Source organism: Danio rerio, chromosome 3, assembly GCF_049306965.1.
Source record: "Danio rerio strain Tuebingen ecotype United States chromosome 3, GRCz12tu, whole genome shotgun sequence".
NCBI lineage: Eukaryota > Metazoa > Chordata > Actinopteri > Cypriniformes > Danionidae > Danio > Danio rerio.
In genome coordinates, this window is record NC_133178.1 from 13,325,759 (window position 1) to 13,347,500 (window position 21,742).

A 21,742-nucleotide genomic window follows, 5' to 3' on the forward strand; every position below is an offset into this window, starting at 1 on the left:
TGGCATTCAATAAAAAATACATTACATGGAACCGGATAATGTAATAAATCTGATTTGCAAGTTCCTAAATAAAAATGAATCACAGGAATAAAATACACTTTGTAATGCATTTGAAATTTTGCCTTTGAAAAGATTTCACAATATTATGATGCTTTTAATAAAGGAAATGCAGCCTTGGTGTACTTCAAAGAGACTTAAGCGTCTCTAAGATCAACAATAAAATCTCAACAATGCATACTTTAATATGGTGATATATACGTACTGTATATTTGAAAATTCTCAATTATTTATTGTAGTCATTATTGATTAAAGTGATGCTTTGTGCAGGTACTGGAGAAGGGGAGGTGGAAGAGGCAGAGAGACTATTGAAGCCCTTTCGACTGCGATATCCACGTGTATGTTTTTGCTTATTATTCATTTATATTTTTTATAAATAAAACAAAATGACTGGAGCATGTTTACATGTTCTTTAAGACGGTTTGATTTCATTCTAGAACTTTCTTCTAGAATTATTTTACATTCTAGAAATTTTAAATACACTAAAATGAGTTTTGTTGCGGTTAGTTCAAAAACTTTTACCATTTAATGGGTATAAATGTGAATATTTGCAGTCTCTGTTTTAGAAAGTCATTATTTTTATATAAAAAAATCATTAAAAATTATTATTGATGATTCATTTGGGCAAATGCAGATGTTTGTTTAATAACATGTAGAAATGGATCCATTTTCTTCCATTCCCGGCAAGCATTTTTTGTTTTTAAAAGCTGTCTAGATGTCTAGACTTTCACTGACGGCAAGTTTAGTCTTGTTTTAGCCAAGCTGTTTACATTAAGATGTCTAATAGATGTCTAATAGATGTTTAAACATAGTCGTCTTGGCTGAAATAAGGCTAAATTTATCAGTGGAAATCTAATAGACGTCTAAGAATAGCCCGAATCTAGACTAGTTATCAAACAAACAGAAATGAATGACTGCACACATAAAGTCTATCTAATGTCTATGTGACGACTAGTCTAGTTTTGGGCTATTCTTAGACGTCTATTAGATTTTCACTGACAGCGCAAGCTTAGTCTCGTTTTAGCCAAGCTGTCTATGTTTAGATGTATATTAAACACAAAATCCCCAGCAATCATTATTTGTATTTAAAAGATATCTTATAGATGTCTAATAGATGTCTAAACATAGTCGTCTTGGCTAAAACGAGGCTAAATATGGGCTGTCAGTGAAAATCTAATAGGCATTTAAGAATAGGCCAAAACTAGACTAGTCGTCAAATAAACAGAAATGAATGACTACACATATGAAGTCTGTCTATTTGACGACTAGTCTAGTTTTATGGTATTTTCAGACATCTATTAGGTTTTCACTGACAGCCCAAGTTTAGCCAAGTTGACTATGTTTAGATGTCTATTAAACACAAAACTGTTTGCTGGGTTCCCACCTGCAACCAACATCTTAAATCCCAAACAGAGAAAGCAATTGTGCACGTCAAGCCATAACATGGGGTCTTCATTAGGTGTTTTCGAAGCTCATGTACTGATTATCTCTCCAGGGAGCGATTTTTCTCTTCTTTGCAGGACGAGCAGAAGAAATAAAGGGCAATATTGATGAGGTGAGAAAATGAGAGGAGAACATTTAACAGATTACATCCTTCATAAATGCTGACTGCTCAAAGATTAGTGTTTTTTCATCAGATCGTATGCTTAAATTATTTTAAAAACTTGTGCCTGGTTAGATGTGAACGACTGACATGTTTTATTGAAACATGTGCTGTTCGTTTACTCATCCTCAAGCCATCCAATATGTAAATGAACTTTTTTTCTTTAGCTCAACATTAAAGAAACTGAAACTTGATCATTAAAGGGCAAGTTAATGATGGCCAGCACATCTAAAGTCATGTGTGCAGTATAAAGTTGTCAAAGTAGATAGGCCAGTAGATAGGAAGCTTCTGCTCGTGAACACACTAATGTTGTAAATATTGTTCAGTTTCTTGCAGAGGCTGATCATTTTGCTTCATTCAATCTCAGTCCATCATCAGATATCTTGGGTTTTCTTTTAATTTTCTTTGTTTTATGGGACATTCTGCCAGAAACGCACATTTTCACTTATAAATTATAAACTATTATTACTGGGCCTGACCTTTAAGCTTATCCTCCTTAGAAAAATCATACAATTCAATGATAGAACACATCCTTGATCACTGTCAGCTTCTCCTCTGTCAAATGATGTCTTCCATTTTGAGTGACAGCCTTAAAGGTGTATTGCATGCATGTTATGTTAAATTCAATGCAAATGGGGACAGTTGTAAAATAGTATTTATTAGTTGAATTTATTTATAATTTCAGGTTTTTACCAATTTATGTGAATGAAAACAATTTAAGCTCAGTATTTCTGAAGTTTTTATTCTTCTAAATAATATTTTTAAGCTTAACAAAAGCTGTGGGTTCAATTGGACTGAGGACAAGGACAGCAGAGTTTGTAAATTTGTAGTGTTTTTAATAAAGAAAAAAATCATATTCCTTTACATATTCCTGTACAGAACAACTCACAGAAATCAACCATCAGTCCATTTTAGACAATTTTGGGGATGAAATACTTTTATTTATTTTATAATAGTACATTTTATAGTATTTTTTATTTCAAGGACAGATAATGTATGTTTTTGCTAGAATGTCCCTTACAGACTCTCAAAGTTTTGGAATTAATCTCAAAAGACCACCATTTAAGTTCAAAAACGAAAAGTTTTACTGAAAAAAAAATCTGAAAAAGTCTCTAAAAATCTCTAAAAAGTCAATTCAATGGCCTAAGAGTGAGAAAATGAACAGCAAATTCAGATTTTGAGTGAATTGTAATTGTGCTTTTAAAAATAAGAGAAAGGTGAAAAAAAATGTTTAGCAAATCTTAAGTTTTAATAGTAAACAGTCAATTTAGATTATGGGACATAATGTTTACTGATGTGCGTCTGCATGTTCAGGCGGTGGCGCTGTTTGAGGATGGCTGTAAGGCCCAGCAGGTCTGGAAACAATTTCATCACATGTGCTACTGGGAGTTGATGTGGTGCTTCACCTTTAAGAGATATTGGAAGATGGCCTACTTCTACGCAGACCTGCTCAGCCAGGAGAGCCGCTGGTCTAAGGTCAGCCACTGCTCTAATAAATCCAGACCATATGGAAAACATTGAATTTCACATAAAATAAAATAAATGTGAAGTAAAATTGTGACCTTTAATAATTTTTTTTGTATTTGCGGTTTTATAATGTGGTTGCAATTTAGAATGTCATTTTGAAATGGTTGGTTTGAGCTCCATCTCCTGTTAAAACTAACATAGAGCGCCATCTGCTGTTAAAAACTACTCTAGAGCCCCGTTCGCAGTTTAAAAACTAGCCAAGAGTGCCGTTTGCAGTTTAAAAACTAGCCTAGAGCGCCATCCCCTGTTTAAAACTAGCCTAGAGCACAGTCCCCTGTTTAAAAACTAGCCTAGAGCATAGTCCCCTGTTTAAAAACTAGCCTAGAGAGCCATCCACTGTTTAAAAACTAGTCTAGAGCACAGTCCCCTGTTTAAAAACTAGCCTAGAGCATAGTCCCCTGTTTAAAAACTAGCCTAGAGAGCCATCCACTGTTTAAAAACTAGCCTAGAGTGCCGTCTGCTGTTTAAAAACTAGCCTAGAGTGCCGTTTGCTGTTTAAAAACTAGCCTAGAGTGCCATCCACTGTTAAAAAACTAGTCAAGAGCAGTCCGCTGTTAAAAAACTAGTCATAGGCACCATTCGCTGTTTAAAAGCTAGCCTAGAGCGCCGTCCGCTGTTTAAAAAACTAGCCAAGAGCACCATTCGCAGTTTAAAAACTAGCCTAGAGTGCCGTCCGCTGTTTAAAAAAATAGCCTAGAGCACCATTTGCAGTTTAAAAACTAGCCAAAAGTGCCGTTCACTGTAAAAAATGTCCTAGAGCGCCGTTCGCAGTTTAATAACTAGCCTAGAGCGCCATCCCCTGTTTAAAACTAGCCTAGAGCACAGTCCCCTGTTTAAAAACTAGCTTAGAGAGCCGTCCATGGTTTAAAAAAAATAGCCTAGAGCGATGTCCGCTGTTTAAAAAATAGCCTAGAGCGATGTCCGCTGTTTAAAACATAGCCTAGAGCGATGTCCGCTGTTTAAAAACTAGCCTAGAGTGCTGTCCGCTGTTTAAAAACTAGCCTAGAGTGCTGTCCGCTGTTTAAAAACTAGCCAAGAGTGCTGTCCGCTGTTTAAAAACTAGCCAAGAGCAGTCCGCTTTTAAAAAACTAGTCAAGAGCACCATCCGCTGTTTAAAAACTAGCCTAGAGCGCCGTCCGCTGTTTAAAAAACTAGCTTAGAGAACCATTTGCAGTTTAAAAACTAGCCTAGAGCGCCTTTCCCTGTTTAAAAACTAGCTTAGAGGGCCGTCCACTGTTTAAAAAAAACTAGCCTAGAGCGCCATCTGCTGTTAAACTAGCCTAGAGCACCATCTGCTGTTTAAAAACTAGCCTAGAGTGCCAATCTCTTAAACTAGCCTAGAGCGCTACCCACTGTTAAGCTAGCCTAAAGCACCATTCGCTGTTTAAAAACTAGCCTAGAGTGCCATCCTCTGTTAAACTACCCTAAAGCACCATCCGCTTTACAAAAAAAACTAGCCTAGAATGCCGCTCGCTGTTTGAAAACTAGCCTAGTGCGCCATCTACTGTTAAAACTAGCCTAGAACATCGTCTACTGTTAAAACTAGCCTAGAGCGTTGTCTGCGGTTAAAACTAGCCTAGTGCCATCCTCTGTTAAAGATGTGCTAGTCTAGAGCATCGTCTGCTGTTAAAACTAGCCTAATGCATCATCCGCTGTTAAAAAAAAATAGTTAGAGTGCCATCTGCTGTTTAAAAATTAGCCTAGAGCGCCGTCTCCTTTAAAAAAAAAAAAAAAGCCTACAATGCCCTTAGCCTAGAGCAGCACCATCTGCCTTTATAAATTGTCAGAATCTTTTTTTGATTTTAAACGATTTTTTTTACCACAGCTTTATCCAAAATGCAAGTTAAAGCAACCCAAACTCTCAAGTTTTTGAATCAGCATTTACTTCATACGACTCTAAGATGCTGGAAAAACACTTCGAATTGACATGATTGAACACAGTGCTGCTAATTCATCAAAGATCATCATCTCAAACATTTTCTAATGCAAATCTAGAAGTTCTGTAACATAATTATACTGTAAGCACAACATCCGCAAAGCAGTGTGTCTAGTAGAAACACTAGAAGCAAAGTTTGATCTTTACAGGTGCCGTGTTGCACGTTTGAAATGGCCTCCACCCAGAAAGTAAACCAAGTGTGGGATTTTATAGGACCTGGGAAAAACTTTGCAAACAATACATTTGGTTTCGCGCACTGCTCCTGCTTGCACTGACGTGATGCTCCTGCTCCCAGTATGAATCCCGGTTGTTTATGTTATAAGCATGTAGAAAAAATATGTGCTGCTTATGCATTGCGAAACCGCCTTTAATGCAGAGGTGTTGGCAAACAGTGAGTTTTGCAAGTCGACAAAACTAATGTTTAAGTAATATGAGGATGGTCTTATTTAGACTAAGGATGGCTCCTGTAAGATAGTTTTTTTTAGTTTGAAGCTCAAAGGAGCGATGAGTCGAACAAAAGAATTGTGTATATATATATATATATATATGTGTGTGTGTGTATATGTATATACATATGTATGCAAATATATATATATATATATATGTATGTATATATATATGTATGTATGTATGTATGTATATATATATATATATATATATATATATATATATATATATATATATATATATATATATATGTATATGTATGTATATGTATGTATATATATATATATGTATGTATGTATGTATGTATATGTATGTATGTATGTATATATATTTATTGTATATATATATATATATATATATATACACACACATACATATATATATATATATATATATATATATATGTATATATATATATATATGTATACACATACATATATACACACACACATACATACATATATATATATATATATATATATATATATATATATATATATATATATATATATATATATAATGTGTATTTATATAACGTATTTATTGTGTAAGTTTTAATCTCACAAAATCATGAATTATATAAATTTAAAATTTCTTCTATTAAAATCTGTAAATGATACTTCATTTCCAGAATTACCATATTCGCATGGTCATAAAGCTGTGAGTTTCTATTACTGTTACAAAACTAGAGTAAAATGACAAATTTGTTAGTGACTGATGAAATGTCAGCAGTTAGTGAGCCAACAGTACGGTGTATATTACAATTATTACTTGTGTTGTGTGTATGTAATACATAATTTCCAGTTGAAGTCAGAATTATTAGCCCCCGTTTGAATTTTTTTTTCTTTTTTAAATATTTCTCAAATGATGTGTAACAGAGCAAGAAAATTTTCACAGTATGTCTGATAATATTTTTTCTTCTGGAGAAAGTCTTATTTGTTTTATTTCGGCTAGAATAAAAGATGTTTTAAATTTTTTTTTAAAACATTTTAGGGTCAAAATTATTAGCCCCTTTAAGCTATATATTTTTTTCGATAGTCTACGGAACAAACCATCATTATACAATAACTTGCCTAATAGGGTATATGCCGAGCTAGTGCTGTTCCCTTGCTGATACACTTCTGGTGACCTGTTATTGTGAACTTTTTCTCATTTTATACGGTTCCTTATACAGCATCAATGTTGTAATGTCATTAAAATACATTCAGTTAAATAAACTTTAGCATTTATTTAGTTGCTCAAGTGTAAAACGAGACAAAAAGCTGTTTACTCACTCGCGCCCGTCAGAATCGGCAGGCTAACGCAGAAGCTCCATTGAATATACTAGGGTAAAATAATTGCTCATATTATAAAGATATGGCGGGGGAAATGTAATTTAATGCAGTGCTTCTTGTACAATCTGAGACCCACTTTAAAGCAGATATCACTCAGCTAGTGGAGATCGCTGATTTTTAAAGAAAACAGATCTTAAACGCACCGGATTTTGCATTGCCATTCAATTCGCCGGAAGCGCTTAACCCAGGTTACTGGCAAATTAAAAGTCCTATTAGTTGACTTCAACTGTAAGTGTGAATATAATTCTAAAATTACCAAAATTCAGCATTAACCAGGTTCAGAAAGCTGCGAATTTCTAATATCCTTAAAATCTAACAGAGCCAAAGAGTAAAAATGACAAACTGATGTAATGTCAGCAGTTAGTGAGCCAACAGTAGCGTTAGCCAATGATTCTTGCCTCAAAGCTAACTGACTTCCTCCTCAGAAACATCACGTAAAAGCCTCCAGAACAGGTGTAGATCTTGGAAATTGATTGAAAAGTTGAGAAGTCCTGCTACATTTGTTGTAACGCAGTGAATAAACTGCTGTGCGTAAGCTGTGTAAATTGGCTTTGTGGGCTGCAGTCTTTGCCAGGCTTTTGTTTGGACTGGTTGGTTCTGTTGCTAATTGTGATTACATACAGTGTGTCGAAGGATTATTGTGGGTTTTTCTCTCCATCTCTCAGGCCATGTACGTGTACATGAAGGCGGCTTATCTCAGCATGCTTCCAGACTCGGAATCGCGGCCGTTCGGGGATAATGAGGTCGATCTCTTTAGGTAAATATGCTCGCACTGCCAATTTCCCCAGAATCCTCGTCTGTCGGTGTATTAAGTCTTTGCATATGTGGGATTATTGGAGGCGCGTTAACAACATGATATGATCAGAACTCATGGTACTAAGGTCTCTTTTTATTCCTGTCTGTCTTTTATAGGCAGGTACCAACATATAAACAAAAGATAGCAGGTAAATCTCCACCGACAGAGAAGTTTGCCATCCGTAAAGCTAGACGGTACAAAGCCAGCAATCCGGTCAGACTTCCTGTTCCTGTGCTTGTAAGAATCACATCACATCAGTCCAGTACACTTTTATTTGTGTGTGTGTGTTTTTTTGTCAGGCATTGTTTATTTCTGTTTCTTGATCATAAGGCGATGTTCATGCTATATTTTGAAGTGGGCAATGTGTGTTTCAGGAGATGATGTACATGTGGAATGGTTTCTCCATGATCAGTAAACAGCCTGAGCTCACAGAGGGTATGATGGAGACACTGTTAGAGGCAGAGTGCACCCTACGGGCATCTCCAGGTAAATGCAACACACTAAAAAATGCACAACATGGACATAATCAATTAATAATCACCCAGTTTTCAATTATAGGTTTAAAGACAAATATAACATATTTTCAATAATATTGATTTCTAAATATTGCATGGTCAATTGTTCTACAATAATTCCCTTTTATTAATAATAATAGTATAATATTTAGTATAATAATAATAATAATATTAAAAATACAAATGAATTTAGTATAATAATAATAATAATAATAACAATAAAATATAATAAAATACAAATGTTTTTACAATATTTTTACATTTGAAATTAGTATAATATTATTATTATTATTAATAATAATAATAATAATAATAACAACAACAACAACATTAATGTTAATAATAATGTTTTTACAGTATTTTTACATTTGGATTTAAGATAATAATTATATTATTGTTTTAATAATAATAATTATTATTATTAATAGTAATAATATAATATTAATAAAAATATAAATGTTTTTATAATATTTTTACATTTGAACTTAGTATAATAATAATAGTAAAAAATAATAACTATGTAAATAAAAATAATGTTTTAATTATTATACATGTTTTCACAGTGTGTTTGGATTTAGTATAATAATAATGATGATGATAATAGTAATAATAATAATAATAATAATAATGATGATGATATTATCAACAACAAAACAATGTAAATAAATATTATTAATAATAATAATAATGTTTTTACAATATTTTTTTCATGTGAATTTAGTATAATAATAATAATAATAACAACATTATAAATGTTTTTAAAATATTTTTACATTTGGATTTAGTATAATAATAATAATTATTATTATTATTATGTTTTTACAATATTTTTACATTTGGATTTAGTATAAAAATAATAATAATTATTATTATTATTATTATTATGTTTTTACAATATTATTGTAATTCTATGTATTTAGAATTGTTATAGAAATCATTTGCATTTTGTTCTATCATTATTATGCTGTAAAATTACATTCTCAATTGTATTTCATTTCGAAATATTACAATAGTAATGATGTTAGTCTTTATTTTTGAAATGGTAATTGTGATTTTGTGTATTAAATCTAGGTTTGCATTTGTGATTTCAAATTGACTATACAGTTTAATGATCATTTAATAAAAAATAAATATATTTCTAAATATTGCTGGGTCAAATGTTTTGTTAATCAAATTTTGTTTTTATTTCTTTATTTTTAAACTTAGTTTAATTAGTTCATTTTTTACTAAACAGAACAATAATTTAACAGGAAAAAAAACTTGCTATCATATATCATTACATACACACACATATATCAATATGCACATACATAATGACCTATATATACACCACATAACCTTGCATGTAAAAAAGAAAAAAGCCTTTAATAAAAATAATAAAAAGCTTTATCTCCTTCAATTATCATTCACTTAAATGGGGATGTCTGTATATTTCCTATCTATTAACCCTTTTCTTCAATCCTTCCTAAAAATACTAGTTTTCATTCTCAACCTAAATGTAATGGTCTGTTTTTTCATTACATAAACCTCTTCAATTATCTGAAATCACTGCTTACATTTCAACATTGAGTCTTTAAGCCAGTTTCTTGTTATAGTCTTTTTGCATGCCACAAGAAGATTTTTACACAAATAATAGTCACCTCTGGATATCTCTCCTTGAAATCTCCCATAAAGATATCTCCCATGTATATATGCGTTCTGTGAATGAACGTCGCCTCGTGGTTCCATCCCAAAGAGGGAAGAAATCACTTTCGCGAACGCTCACGCTCAATCTGCCCAGTTGGTGGAATGAACTCCCTAACTGCATCAGAACAGCAGAGTCACTCGCTACTTTCAAGAAACGACTAAAAACTCAACTATTTAGTCTCCACTTCACTCCCTAATCTGCAATTGCCTCTCTGGATATCACACTAACTGTACCCAAAAAAAAAAAAAAATACTACTAATACTTTCCTTCTTAGACTTTACAGACCTGAAACTTGCCTATAGCACTTATTCATTGTTGCTCTTATAGTTGTGTAAGTTGCTTCCTTGTCCTCATTTGTAAGTCGCTTTGGATAAAAGCGTCTGCTAAATGACTAAATGTAAATAAACAGAAATAATGCAATAATGCTGGATCAAAACACCTCAGAAATAAGTCTAATTTTTATATCTATTAAATCTAGGTTTGCATTTGTCAGTGTATATCAAGTTGGTTTATATTTTAAATTGATCTATTTATTCTGCTTTGTGTTTAGATAACGAGTACACGGTTGACGACACATGTTTAATCCAGCTTCTGAAAGGCCTGTGTCTGAAGAACCAAGGCCAGATGCAGGCGGCAGAGGACTGTTTCAACCAGGTTTACATCAGGTTTGTGCTTCTCTCTTTTGGAAATGCTTCTTCTTCCCCAAGACTGTGTCTGAGATGTCCTTTGTGTGTTTAACAGTGAAAAGAAGCTGAAGTTTGATCACTACCTTGTTCCAAATGCTCTGCTGGAGATGAGTCTACTGTTTATAGACACGGGGAGGAAAGAGCAAGCCATCAAACTACTACAGAAAGCAAAGTAAGTTCAATCTAGAACACACAGATGAGGAGAAGATAGACTTTTACTGGTTTAGTGTCACTTATTTATTTGTCTAAAGTGACTCGATGTTTTCCAGTCTTTTACACTGCAAAAAGGCATGCACTTAGATTTCTTGACTTGTTTCTTGTCCAAATATCAAAAAATTCTTAAATCAAGAAGCATTTTCTAGAAAAGAAAAACCTATTGTTTTGTTTTAAGAAATAATAAATCAAATTAAGTAAGGTTTTCCTTAAAACAAGCAATAGGGTAAGCAAATCTTATCAAAAGGGAAAACAAGATTATTTTGTTTACACCAGGGATTCTCAACCAGTGGGCCAATATTATACTCTCATTTTTATTATATTATTTAAATATCATATTAAAATGATCTAACTAATGGCATTTCTGTGATTGATTACTTCAGACTCGGTGCTAAACAGCCTCACTGTTAAAAACAGACGTAACTGTGGCTTAAACTTCCAACTAGGGTTGGCAATTTGGCATTGTACGATGTCTAATGCACGATGGCATTATCATTGTAGGCTGCTGTGAATTAATTATTTATTAATTCATTACTAATAATTATTTGTAGCCAACTACCCGACCCGCATGGTCTTTGTTTTACCCATAACCAAATCATAAATAAAGATAAGTTACACACAAATTACCACCTGCCAATCACTTTTTCTGCAGGACTCTGTGTCGTTATAATGGCGTCCACAAACTTGGTTGATAAAAAGGTGCACAACCAACAGCAACCAAAAACAGTATTTGAGGTTTTCGCTAAAATTACCAAGTACAAGCGTGAAAGCGAAAGATTAAAGCAGTGTACTGACGCTGTGACACGCTACCTGATAGATTCAAAAGACTGAAGAGTCATTAGACAGAGACGAGATTATTCAAATATCACCTTTAACAACTATAGTGAGACTCGATCCAGCGGCACATCCTTGATTAACAGTCCGACCTGCACTGTTCTCTGGGGTTTTGTGCTCAAAGCACCCCATACTGACTGCCTGGAGCTCAGACATGGACATATACTGCTGAAGCGCCTGCCAGAGTATGTGTGTGTGTGTGTGTGTGTGTGTGTGGTCACGTGATGTGTGTTTTCAGCGGTGTAGTGTGGACGGAGGGCTGTTCAGAAATGCTAGGTGAAACACCAGTGTGGTCGTAGATAGTTTTCATTCTAAAATGCCATATTAAAACTAAGACGTATGAGTGTAAACGGGGCTTAAGTGTGTGTTTTTTGCGAGCGGGTCAGGGTGGAGGATCGCGATGCCAGCTCAGCATCGTGATGTCTATCCACCATTGGCGATGGACTGTCTACCTAACACTGTTTCCAACTACTGCACGCCAACTAGGACTACATTCTCAGTTGTATAAAGCAAACCGTCACGCAAATTTAAAGGTAGGGATGATTAGAGTTATAACCAGTCCTTGCGAGCCTAATATTTTACATTTCTTTGTTTATTTTTATTGATATGAATAGTAGATCAATAGATGAATGGTAATCAGTGTGATTTAAGGCAGCAACTTTTTTTTGCCATCTCCTGTTGTCCTGTCAGGTTCATTTAATGAAGAAAAGGCTGCTTTACTCTGCAGTTATAAAGAATAACCAGTGGCCTTCTTGCTGTGAGGTAACAGTGCTAACCACTGGGCCGCCGTGCCACTTTATTAGGAGTAGAGGTGGAAGGAAGGATTCTTTAAGACAAAGTGAAGTGAAAAACTCTAGTTATTTTTAGTGAGTTAGTATTCGTCTGATTGATGCGATATGTGTGGCTGATGAAAGGCCAGCTGTGGTCAATAATAAGCATCTGATCCTCTTGAAATTAGTTTAGAAATAAACCGCACTTTGCATGTCGCTGCATTGCAAATTTCAAGCATGGTTAACTCTGACCTGCGAAATCGCATCATGTGATTTGCGTGAGACTAATCAAAGATCAAAACATGACCTCTTTGTACAAACACTGAAAATATGGAGCAATCGCTCTCCTTTTTTTAATGTCCAATCATCTTGTTTATTTCCACCCCTTTGCGCAGCGCCGTACATCAGAATTTCGCAAGCTCAAACTGACCGCGACATTAGTGTTTAGCCCTGTATAAGTCTAAAATTTCACTCACAATGTTCTTAAAAGGGTCTAAATCAGGGGTCACCAAACTTGTTCCTGCAGATTTTAGCTCTAACCCTAATCAAACACACCTGGACAAGCTAATCAAGGTCTCACTAGGTATACTTGAATACATCCAGGCAGGTGTGTTGAGGCAAGTTGGAGCTAAATCCTGCAGGGACACCGGCCTTCCAGGACTGAGATTGATGATGACCCCTGGTCTAAATGTTCTCAAGAATATATATTTGGAGAAAATGAAAGTGTTTTTCAACCATCAATGCATGTAAACCTAATGTGGAAGACTAAATTAAGAAACCTTTAAGCTAGGATTATTGGTGCACTATATGGAAGTTGCTGATCTATAACATTCTCCATGTCTCTTCTGTCAGGAATAACTACAAAGAGTACTCGATGGAGTCTCGCACGCAGTTCAGGGTCCACGCAGCTCTGACCAAACTCAAGGCTGACGTCAGCGACCAGGAGGAAATTACAGCATTGTGAGGAAAGTTAATTTCGTCACTCCTCTGAGGACACGTATGGTCACTTCATGGGGAGAATCTAACACCAACGCCACTGGGTTGTTTTTATCCAATGGTGCTGCCAACAGTAAACCTCTATCACACTTCAGATAATGTTATAAACTATAGGATAGTGTTTCTCAACCACGGTCCTTGAGGACCACCGGCACTGCATGTTTTGGATGCTTCCTTTGTCTGTCACACCCATTACAGCTCTTTCAGTCTCTGCTGATTTGCTGATGATCTGAATCAGGCGTGTTTGATTAGGGAGACATGGAAAATGTGCAGAGCTGGTGTTCCTCCAGGAACGTGGTTGAGAAATACTGCTGTAGGAGATGCTAAAAACTTGGTTATTTTTGCAAATCGGTTATTTTAGTCAGACGGTAAATATCCATCCATCTGGTTGATAATTATTCCAAATGTAAACCAGGGGTCAAGCTCCTGTTTTCAAATGTACATGGGAGCATTAGAAATCAAATTAATTTATTTATTCCCCTTCAGTTTTGTCAAGTTCTGTACAGGTGTAATAGGGGGAAATGACTGACAGTGTTTACAAAGCAATTAGACAAACCATTTTACACTAAGTTCTGTTGATTAAAACATGTTGATTATTGCAAGGCCGAGCTTGGGATTGGATATTTTTATTATTGATTATTATGTCGTTTTCTTGGAAAGAAATCAAGAGCTTTTTATAATAATCAAATAGTTCAGTGGTTATGTACCATTGTATAAGTAGATCATATTTAAATCAAACTATTGATGGTAAAATAGTTTTCGAAATGTACAATTTATGACTATTTTATAGTGAATTAAGTCAATCAATGCAATAATTGAGCAATAAATATGGTTTACTGTATGAATAAATCAGTTTTCCCATGACAGATTACACTCATCTGCTTTCACTTTTTTATGAGTAAGCTTAATTATCTCTTGACTGAATACTCCCTGCACTATTATTCAACAGTTTTAGAATGGTAAAAGATTTTTCTGCTCACCAAGGTTGCATTTATTTGATCTAAAAAGCAGTAAAAATTACAAGTTTTCTATTTTAATGCCTTTTAAAAGTAAAACAAATTTCAGCATCTTGTGTGTCAAATGATCCTTCTAGTATCATTCAAATATGGGGATTTGTAGCACATTTTTTATCAACCTTTATTAAAGGTGCTGTATGTAAGTTTTGGACTCGTCTAAAGCAGCGGTCCCCAATCTGGGTGCGCAGTTTGACCACCAGGGGTGCAGAGAATGTTTGTAATTGCGGAAAATTTGATGTTTTTTTATTTTTATGCATTTATCTTGAGTAAACTTGTTCGTATTTTTGAGAAAAAGGAAATTCACTGAGAGAAAAAAAATCACATTGCAAATGATAATTTACATCTCGCTGTTCCACGTCTGTTTCACAATAGCCCCGCCCTTTCACATTAGGCGCTAAGTGATGGTACATTCCTCATTTTTTGTTTGCTTACTATATTCATCAAAGTGGACACCTGGTTAAAAAACGCCACTTTAAAGAAGTCAAGTGACAGTAGGGATGAACCATCTACATCGGCCTCTTCTATGGAGATGTGCGGCGGCCTTGAATATATGGGCTCGCAGGATAACGAATGAGGTGAAGAGGTGCAGGCGGAAACAGAGAAATCCAACAAAGATGACTTGATGAAGAGAATTACGCCTACGCTAGAGAGTGAGAAAATGTCAAGTAAGAAATGCAAATATAGCCACAGTTTCACTGGTTTTGGGATTTCATAGATTGGAGATGCAGAAAATCCAAATCTGCAATGTTATGTAATGTAATGCGACGGCAGCCACAGGACAACGGCGCCAGTGCGCTCACCACACACCAGCTATTGGTGGAGTGGAGAGACAGTGATAGAGACAATTCAGTGGAAGGGGATGATTGGGAGGCCATGATCGTAAGGGCTGATAGAGGGACTTTGGCCAGGACTGCTCTTTCACGAGAAGTGCCATGGGATTTTTAATGACCACAGAGAGTCAGGACCTCGGTTTAACGTCTCATCCGAAAGACGGCGCCCACTGACAGTGTAGTGTCCCCTTTACTTTTACTGGTGCAATAGGACTCGCACAGACCACAGGCTGAGCGCCCCCTGCTGGCCTCACTAACACCACTTTCAACAGCAACCTAGTGTTCCCTAGTCGTCTCCCAGCCAGGTACTGACCAGGCTCAGCCCTGCTTAGCTTCAGGGAGTAACCGGTCTTGGGCTGCAGGGTGATGTGGCTGTGGCCATGTGGCAATGTGTATTTTTTTGTGAGGTTTTAGCTAATAGCAGTCTTAAGCCCTCAGATATGGTCTGGCACTTACAAACAAGACACATCCACTTACAAGACATGCCTGTAAGTTTTTTTCAAGGAAAATTGGAGGAACTGCAGAAGAAGAAGAGAGGCACAAAGGAGCTGTAGCTTCCATCCGAAAAGTTGCACCATCGGTTTCCTGAGTACACTGCAGCATCCACCAAGAAGCTCTAGCGATGGAAAAACATGCCAGATGAACTTTTGTCTGAACTTGTTAGCGCTGTTAAAACTGTCAACTTCATAAGCTTGTCCATTAAATTTATGTATTTTATGTGCTAACAACATGCTACAGTATGTGACGAGATACACAGTGATGTGCAAATTGGCTGTTTGCACTAGACCAAAACAACACAGAAATTGAAATACAGCCATTCAGAAGCACTGACTACACTCCAAATGGTAAGGTTTATAATGTAAGTAATGGTTGTTCAAAGTAATGCACTGAAGTTGCATTTTCAAATGGTTTATTTTATTTTCGAGATCTGAGGTGAACTATCTGCTGCTGCTTTCAGTAGAATGGCAATAAATGTCACGTAAAATGACACTCAAACTCACATTATCAGCATTTAACACTGAATAAAGCTCATGAGGTGTACCTGAGATGATTATTGTCAGTTTTCTGTTGTTCACATGCAAGAAATAGAAGTCGCCTCTGATATATCAATTCGAGTTGTTGGTTAGAATAAAAACTCCTTTTAATATGGAGAATATTCAATCTATCGGGTGCCGTTGATTTTATTTATAACTATTTAAATCAGCCTTTAGCCTCGACTGTCAGGCACATTGCTGTTGGTGTCGTCAATCAGGCAACCTGTGCTTGCATGTGTTTTGAACCAGTGGCGCAATACCTAGTTCAACCGCTGGGTGTCAAACTTGAATACTGCACCCTTAAGTGTTCTTTTAAAATAAAATAAACAGCTTTTATTATAAACGGATAGCTTCTGTGACATTATAATTGTTACATTTGATTAATTTAATGCATTCTTGCTGAAAAAAAAACTGAAGTACCAAACTTTTAAATGATAGTCTATAATGCTATCAAATTAAAAATGTGAGTGTTTTGAATGTCACCGTTATTATTCGGATTTACATACAGCTGTACTTAAAATAATTAGCCCTCTTGTGGATTTTTTTATAATTCCCAAATTTCCCTATTTTAATGCATTTTAAAAGAAAAGCTATTTTTTCAGCGTCCTTTTAGTTTCAAATGATCCTTCTGGCATCATTCATATATGTGGATTTGTAGCTAATTTAATATCATCTTTGAAAACCATCTTTAAGTATTATTTTAAAATTAAATAAACAGCTTTTATTGTAATTAGATGGCTTTTATGATGTAATAACTGTCCCATTTGATCAATTTAATGCACAAAGTAATTATTTCTTCCATTAAAAAAAAACTTTAATACCGAACATTTGAACAATAGTCTATAATGTTATTAAATTAGAAATGTAAGCGTTTTGAATATAACCGTGTTATTATTAAGATTTGCATACAGCTGAAGTCAAAATAATTAGCCCTCCTGTTTTTTTGTTTTTTTCAAATATTTCCTAAATGATGTTTAACAGAGCAAATTTTTTTTTTTCTTCTGGAGAAATCTTGTTTGTTATATTTCAGCAAAAATAAAATCTTTAAATCTAAAATCTTTTTTTTTAATGTTTTTTAAAACAATTTTAAGGTCAATATTATTAGCCCCCTTAAGCAATATTTGTTTTCGATTGTCTTAAGAACAAACTGTTTTCTGTTTTTATGTATTTTAAAAGAAAAGCTATTTTTCAGCGTCCTTTCAGTTTCAAATGATCCTTCTGGCATCATTCATATATGTGGATATGTAGCAGATTTATTATCATCTTTGAAAACTATTTTTCAATTACTCTTTTTAATTACAATAATAAATAACTTTTATCTGTAATAGCTTTTGTGACATTTTAATTCACATATAATTGAACTAATTATCAATTCAATGCATTCATGCTGAAACATATTAATTTCTTTCCCTAAAAAAACTTTAATACCAAACAATTAAACAATATTTAATGCTGTCAAATTAGAAATGTAAGCATTTTTAATATCAACATTACTCAGATTTGCATATAGCTGAAGTTAAAATAATTAGCCCTCCTGTGGAATTATTTGAAATATTTCTCAAATTATGTTTAACAGAGCAAGGAATTTTTCACAGTATTTCCTTTAATATTTTTTCTTCTGGAGAAAGTCTTATTTGTTTTATTTCGACTGGAATAAAAGCAGTTTTTAAGGTCAATATTATTAGCCCCCTAAAGGACTAAAAATAAGTTATTAGACATTAGGTATTAAAACTGTTATGTTTAGAAACGTGTTGAAAAATAATCTTTCCATACATATTGTTTGTTTCTGAAGTATAATCTCAGGCAGGACTGTTGTTCCAGTGACTTTAATTACATGAAATATACTGGGATAGTCACAATGATAAGAAAAAAAAACTATTTTACAAAACAGTAGAGTAGCACTGTATAAAAGTCCTGGTTATTGGCTGGAATCAGCTGTGGGTGTAATCGAGGTCTGCTCCTCCTCTTTTTTTTGACGTTTCAGAAGTTTCCTCTGCTTCTTCTCCTCTTTCTCGATTTCAGCCACCATCTCTTTGAACTTAACACTGCGAGGATCCACCGCGAAACCAAAGCGTTCCCTCGCCATGGCCAGCAGTCGCACCTGCTTCTGTTTCTCCTCGTTTGCCTTCTGCTTGGCCTCCCTTTTCTGCTTTTTCCAGTCGGCGATCAGCTTGGGCATTTTGGCCATGCTTTCAGCGATCGTCTTTTCTCTGTGTGGAAGTAAAACATATGAAACTAAATATTTCTGATCCTCCGTTTGTTTCAGACATCCTTTACACATCAGTTTTGTTCTGAGAAGAAACTAAATTATTTAAAAAGTGTAACAGTGTATTTTAGTGGCCTTATATAGCTAAAGTGCTATATAAGTGCAACATTACAAACTGTTATTTAAAGCAAAAGTCTTGCATTTTCAGAGTATTTTTTGCAATATCCGAAAATCAATTAATTTTCCTTCGGCTTAGTCCCTTATTTATTAGGGGTCACCACTGCGGAATGAACCGCCAACTGTTCTAGCATATGATTTTCACAGCGGATGCCCTTCTAGTCACAACCAAGTACTGGGAAACATCCATACACTCGCATTCACACACAGACTCATGCACTAGAGGCCAATTTAGTTCATTCAATTCACCTATAGCGCATGTCTTTGGACTGTGGGGGGAAACTGGAGCACCCAGAGGAAACCCACCCAAACACTTGGAGAACATGCAAACTACACACAAAAATGCCTGCTGGCCCAGCCAGGACTCAAACTAGCAATCGTCTTGCTTTTAGGCGACAGTGCTAACCGCTGAGCCACCTAAATACATTGTATGGGTCAAAATTATGTTTATTTTTTTATGCCAAATCATCAGAATATTAAATAAAAGATCAAGTTTCTTGAAGATATTTTGATATTTTGAAGATAAGTTTCCTATACCGTAAATGTATATAAAAAAGAATTAGACATTCTATATTTATTTTTTATACATGTGCACTGCTTTCCACTTATATTGGATAACTTTGAAGACTCCCTTTTTTGAACACTAGTTGTATCATAACATACCATCCATTAATAATAAAAACTTATTTATTTGGCATTCAGGTTAAATATAAATATCAATTCCCAAACACTCACACTTATGACTGGTTTAGTTGTCCAGGGTCACATGTATTTAATGTCAACTTGATATTACTTTTCTATTTTTCTCTTTTGTTTACATTTTGTTAGTCTCAAATGCAAAATACACACGTAAAACAGAACAATAAACATTATATAATAAAGCAGTTTTGTAAAACATCCTTTATTCTGATCCGTTGAGCCACGCTCTAAAGCTGTTGGAAATTACTGTAGATCAGGAGTGCCTAAACTCGGTCCTGCATAGGGCAGCCTCAACACACCTGCCTGGAAGTTTCTAGTATACCTAGATAGAGCTTGGTTAGCTGATTCAGGTGTGTTTGATTGGGGTTGAAGGTTTGAAGCTAAAATCTACAGGACACCGGCCCTCCAGGATCAAGTTTGGATGCCCCTGCTCTAGAGTTGAGGTAAAGTTAGTTTTATAATCGGACATTCGTTCAGTGACAACTTGTGACATGCTCCCTATATTGTTTACCATGGTATTTTGAATATTCTGTCTCATATCACATGCAAGTATGACTTCAAAACAGCATTAGCACTATTGTTTGAGTGTAAACGATTTTGTACTGTGATAGTCACTGGCTGCTAATACGATTTCCCTATTTAGAATTGGCAGAGTATTTTTCTGAAATGTTTTTATTAAGGAGAAAGTCCAAATGTGCGCATATAAAACCAACTTTACCTCAATTGCTCTGGATAAATACACCTGTGCAACTGTTGCTTGACAACATTCTGCCTAATGCGCTAAATAAGCGGTTTAATTTGATTATTATGTAAAACCTCGCTGAACATCGTGCACAACAACGTCTTTTATCTGATATAAATTACTTTACTACTGTAATTATATGCGTTTTTTCAAGATATGTTAACAAAACGGGCGAACCCTTAAATTTGTTTTGACGACGCCACACCTGGCGTCCTAACGGTCAAATCTATTACTGCAAGTTATTTTTCCACTCTTAATAGGTTTCAAAAATCGTGTTTCAACCCTCACTAAAGCTTAAAAAATTAATATTTCTGATGCCCTTGGAGTTTGATAGCCCATTTTTGTATGGAAACTCGGACATCCGAAGAAACACAAGGTTGTGTAGCGGAGTAAAGGGAAGTTAACAGTTTTCATTATGGCGTGAACCGTTCTGGTAAATGAATATGTACATTCAGTTAACATTAGTTGCTGTTGGTGACAGCAAACATTAGCCCCTTTTTACGCACATACTTTACCAGATAAAATACGAAACGTCATCGGTTGTGTGAAATGTCTATATTTTAACATACAGGTAAAGTCGCACCGGTGTTCGTTTACGGATAACGTTATTGGTAATAATGTGTGTATTGAACTATCAATTGTGCATTGATAGTGAGGTTTCCTTCACCTCTCTATCCGCCTCTTCTCCTTCTCCATCTGCCTCTCCGCGATGTTTTGCAGCATCTGCTCCACCGGAGGATGCCACTCTCTCTCCTCAGCCATCAGCTCCTCCAGCCGGGCCGCGGAGGGCCACAGTTTGACCGGGTTCACTCCAGACGCGCGTCCGTAGCGGCCGAACAGCCTGCGCTCGAACTTCTCCGTCTTCTGCCATTCTGGCGTCCTCTCGCTCTCCTTATCCGGTATATAGGGATCCTTTAGATTCAACCGAAGGGGTCTGGGATTGTAGTTCGCGATTTGAATGACTGCAGCTGGAAGAAGTGAGTTTAATTTAGTAAAGCTGAAGGATGAGGCTGTCCTCCTGCTCAGCAAGGAGGCCGCCATGTTTGATGACACGCCAGTGACCTCTAACGTCATGTAGGCGCGTAGTGCCGACGTCATGACGCCCTCTGCTGGCGCATACGACGTATGCCATTTTGGGAAAACTTCATTTAAGTGTTTACAGTGTATCCTCTGTAATGAAAATATGGATTCAGTGCTGTATATAAAAAACAAAGGCATATTTGTAAAAATCAAACCTCGTGTATCATAGAGAATAATATTCTAAAATATTTACAGTTGATATGATTTCCTTATCTTAAATGCTGTCAGAGTTGACTAAGTTAACTTACCGTGGTCCTGTAGCGTTTATATTAGCCTGACGGTACGTTACTAGCACAGTGGCTGTCAGTCAGTTAACTTCACTGAGGTAAGTTATCACATTTAATATTCCATTTACGTCCTAAGTTAGTAGCTCATGAACATTTTTTAGAAGAGGCCAGCAAGAACATGACAAATGATCTGTAACTTAGGTGTTATCTAGAATGCTAATTAAACCCTGTTGCTAACTTCAACCTCACCTTAACCTTAAGTCCCTGATGTATCGTCAAAAGCCCCTGATCTTTTGGAATATTCATTCATTAATTTTCTTTTCGGCTAAA

At 35.3% G+C, this 21,742-nt stretch overlaps 2 protein-coding genes across 3 annotated transcripts in view; one reads left to right on the forward strand and one right to left on the reverse strand.

The window, feature by feature from the left end:
• The window catches only part of zgc:158403, a 46,206-nt gene extending 31,934 nt beyond the window's left edge, over window positions 1-14,272 (forward strand). Inside the window, 9 exon segments of the mRNA NM_001080084.1 lie at window positions 328-395; window positions 1,553-1,612; window positions 2,975-3,136; window positions 7,570-7,661; window positions 7,817-7,937; window positions 8,075-8,186; window positions 10,453-10,567; window positions 10,644-10,760; window positions 13,258-14,272. Of these exon segments, the coding sequence (NP_001073553.1) occupies window positions 328-395; window positions 1,553-1,612; window positions 2,975-3,136; window positions 7,570-7,661; window positions 7,817-7,937; window positions 8,075-8,186; window positions 10,453-10,567; window positions 10,644-10,760; window positions 13,258-13,369 (959 nt within the window). The 3' untranslated portion in view covers window positions 13,370-14,272.
• A 3,819-nt stretch (window positions 14,273-18,091) lies between these two features.
• The window catches only part of gadd45gip1 (growth arrest and DNA-damage-inducible, gamma interacting protein 1), a 9,034-nt gene continuing 5,383 nt past the window's right edge, over window positions 18,092-21,742 (reverse strand). Inside the window, exons 2-3 of one of the 2 annotated variants that reach the window (XM_073944224.1) lie at window positions 20,773-21,300; window positions 18,092-18,491 (exon numbers count right to left, since the gene is read on the reverse strand). In XM_073944224.1, the coding sequence (XP_073800325.1) occupies window positions 18,200-18,491; window positions 20,773-21,300 (820 nt within the window). In that variant the 3' untranslated portion in view covers window positions 18,092-18,199. Of the gene's footprint in view, window positions 18,492-20,772; window positions 21,301-21,742 lie in introns of those variants that run through there. The other variant, XM_001345097.8, reaches the window with a different exon arrangement.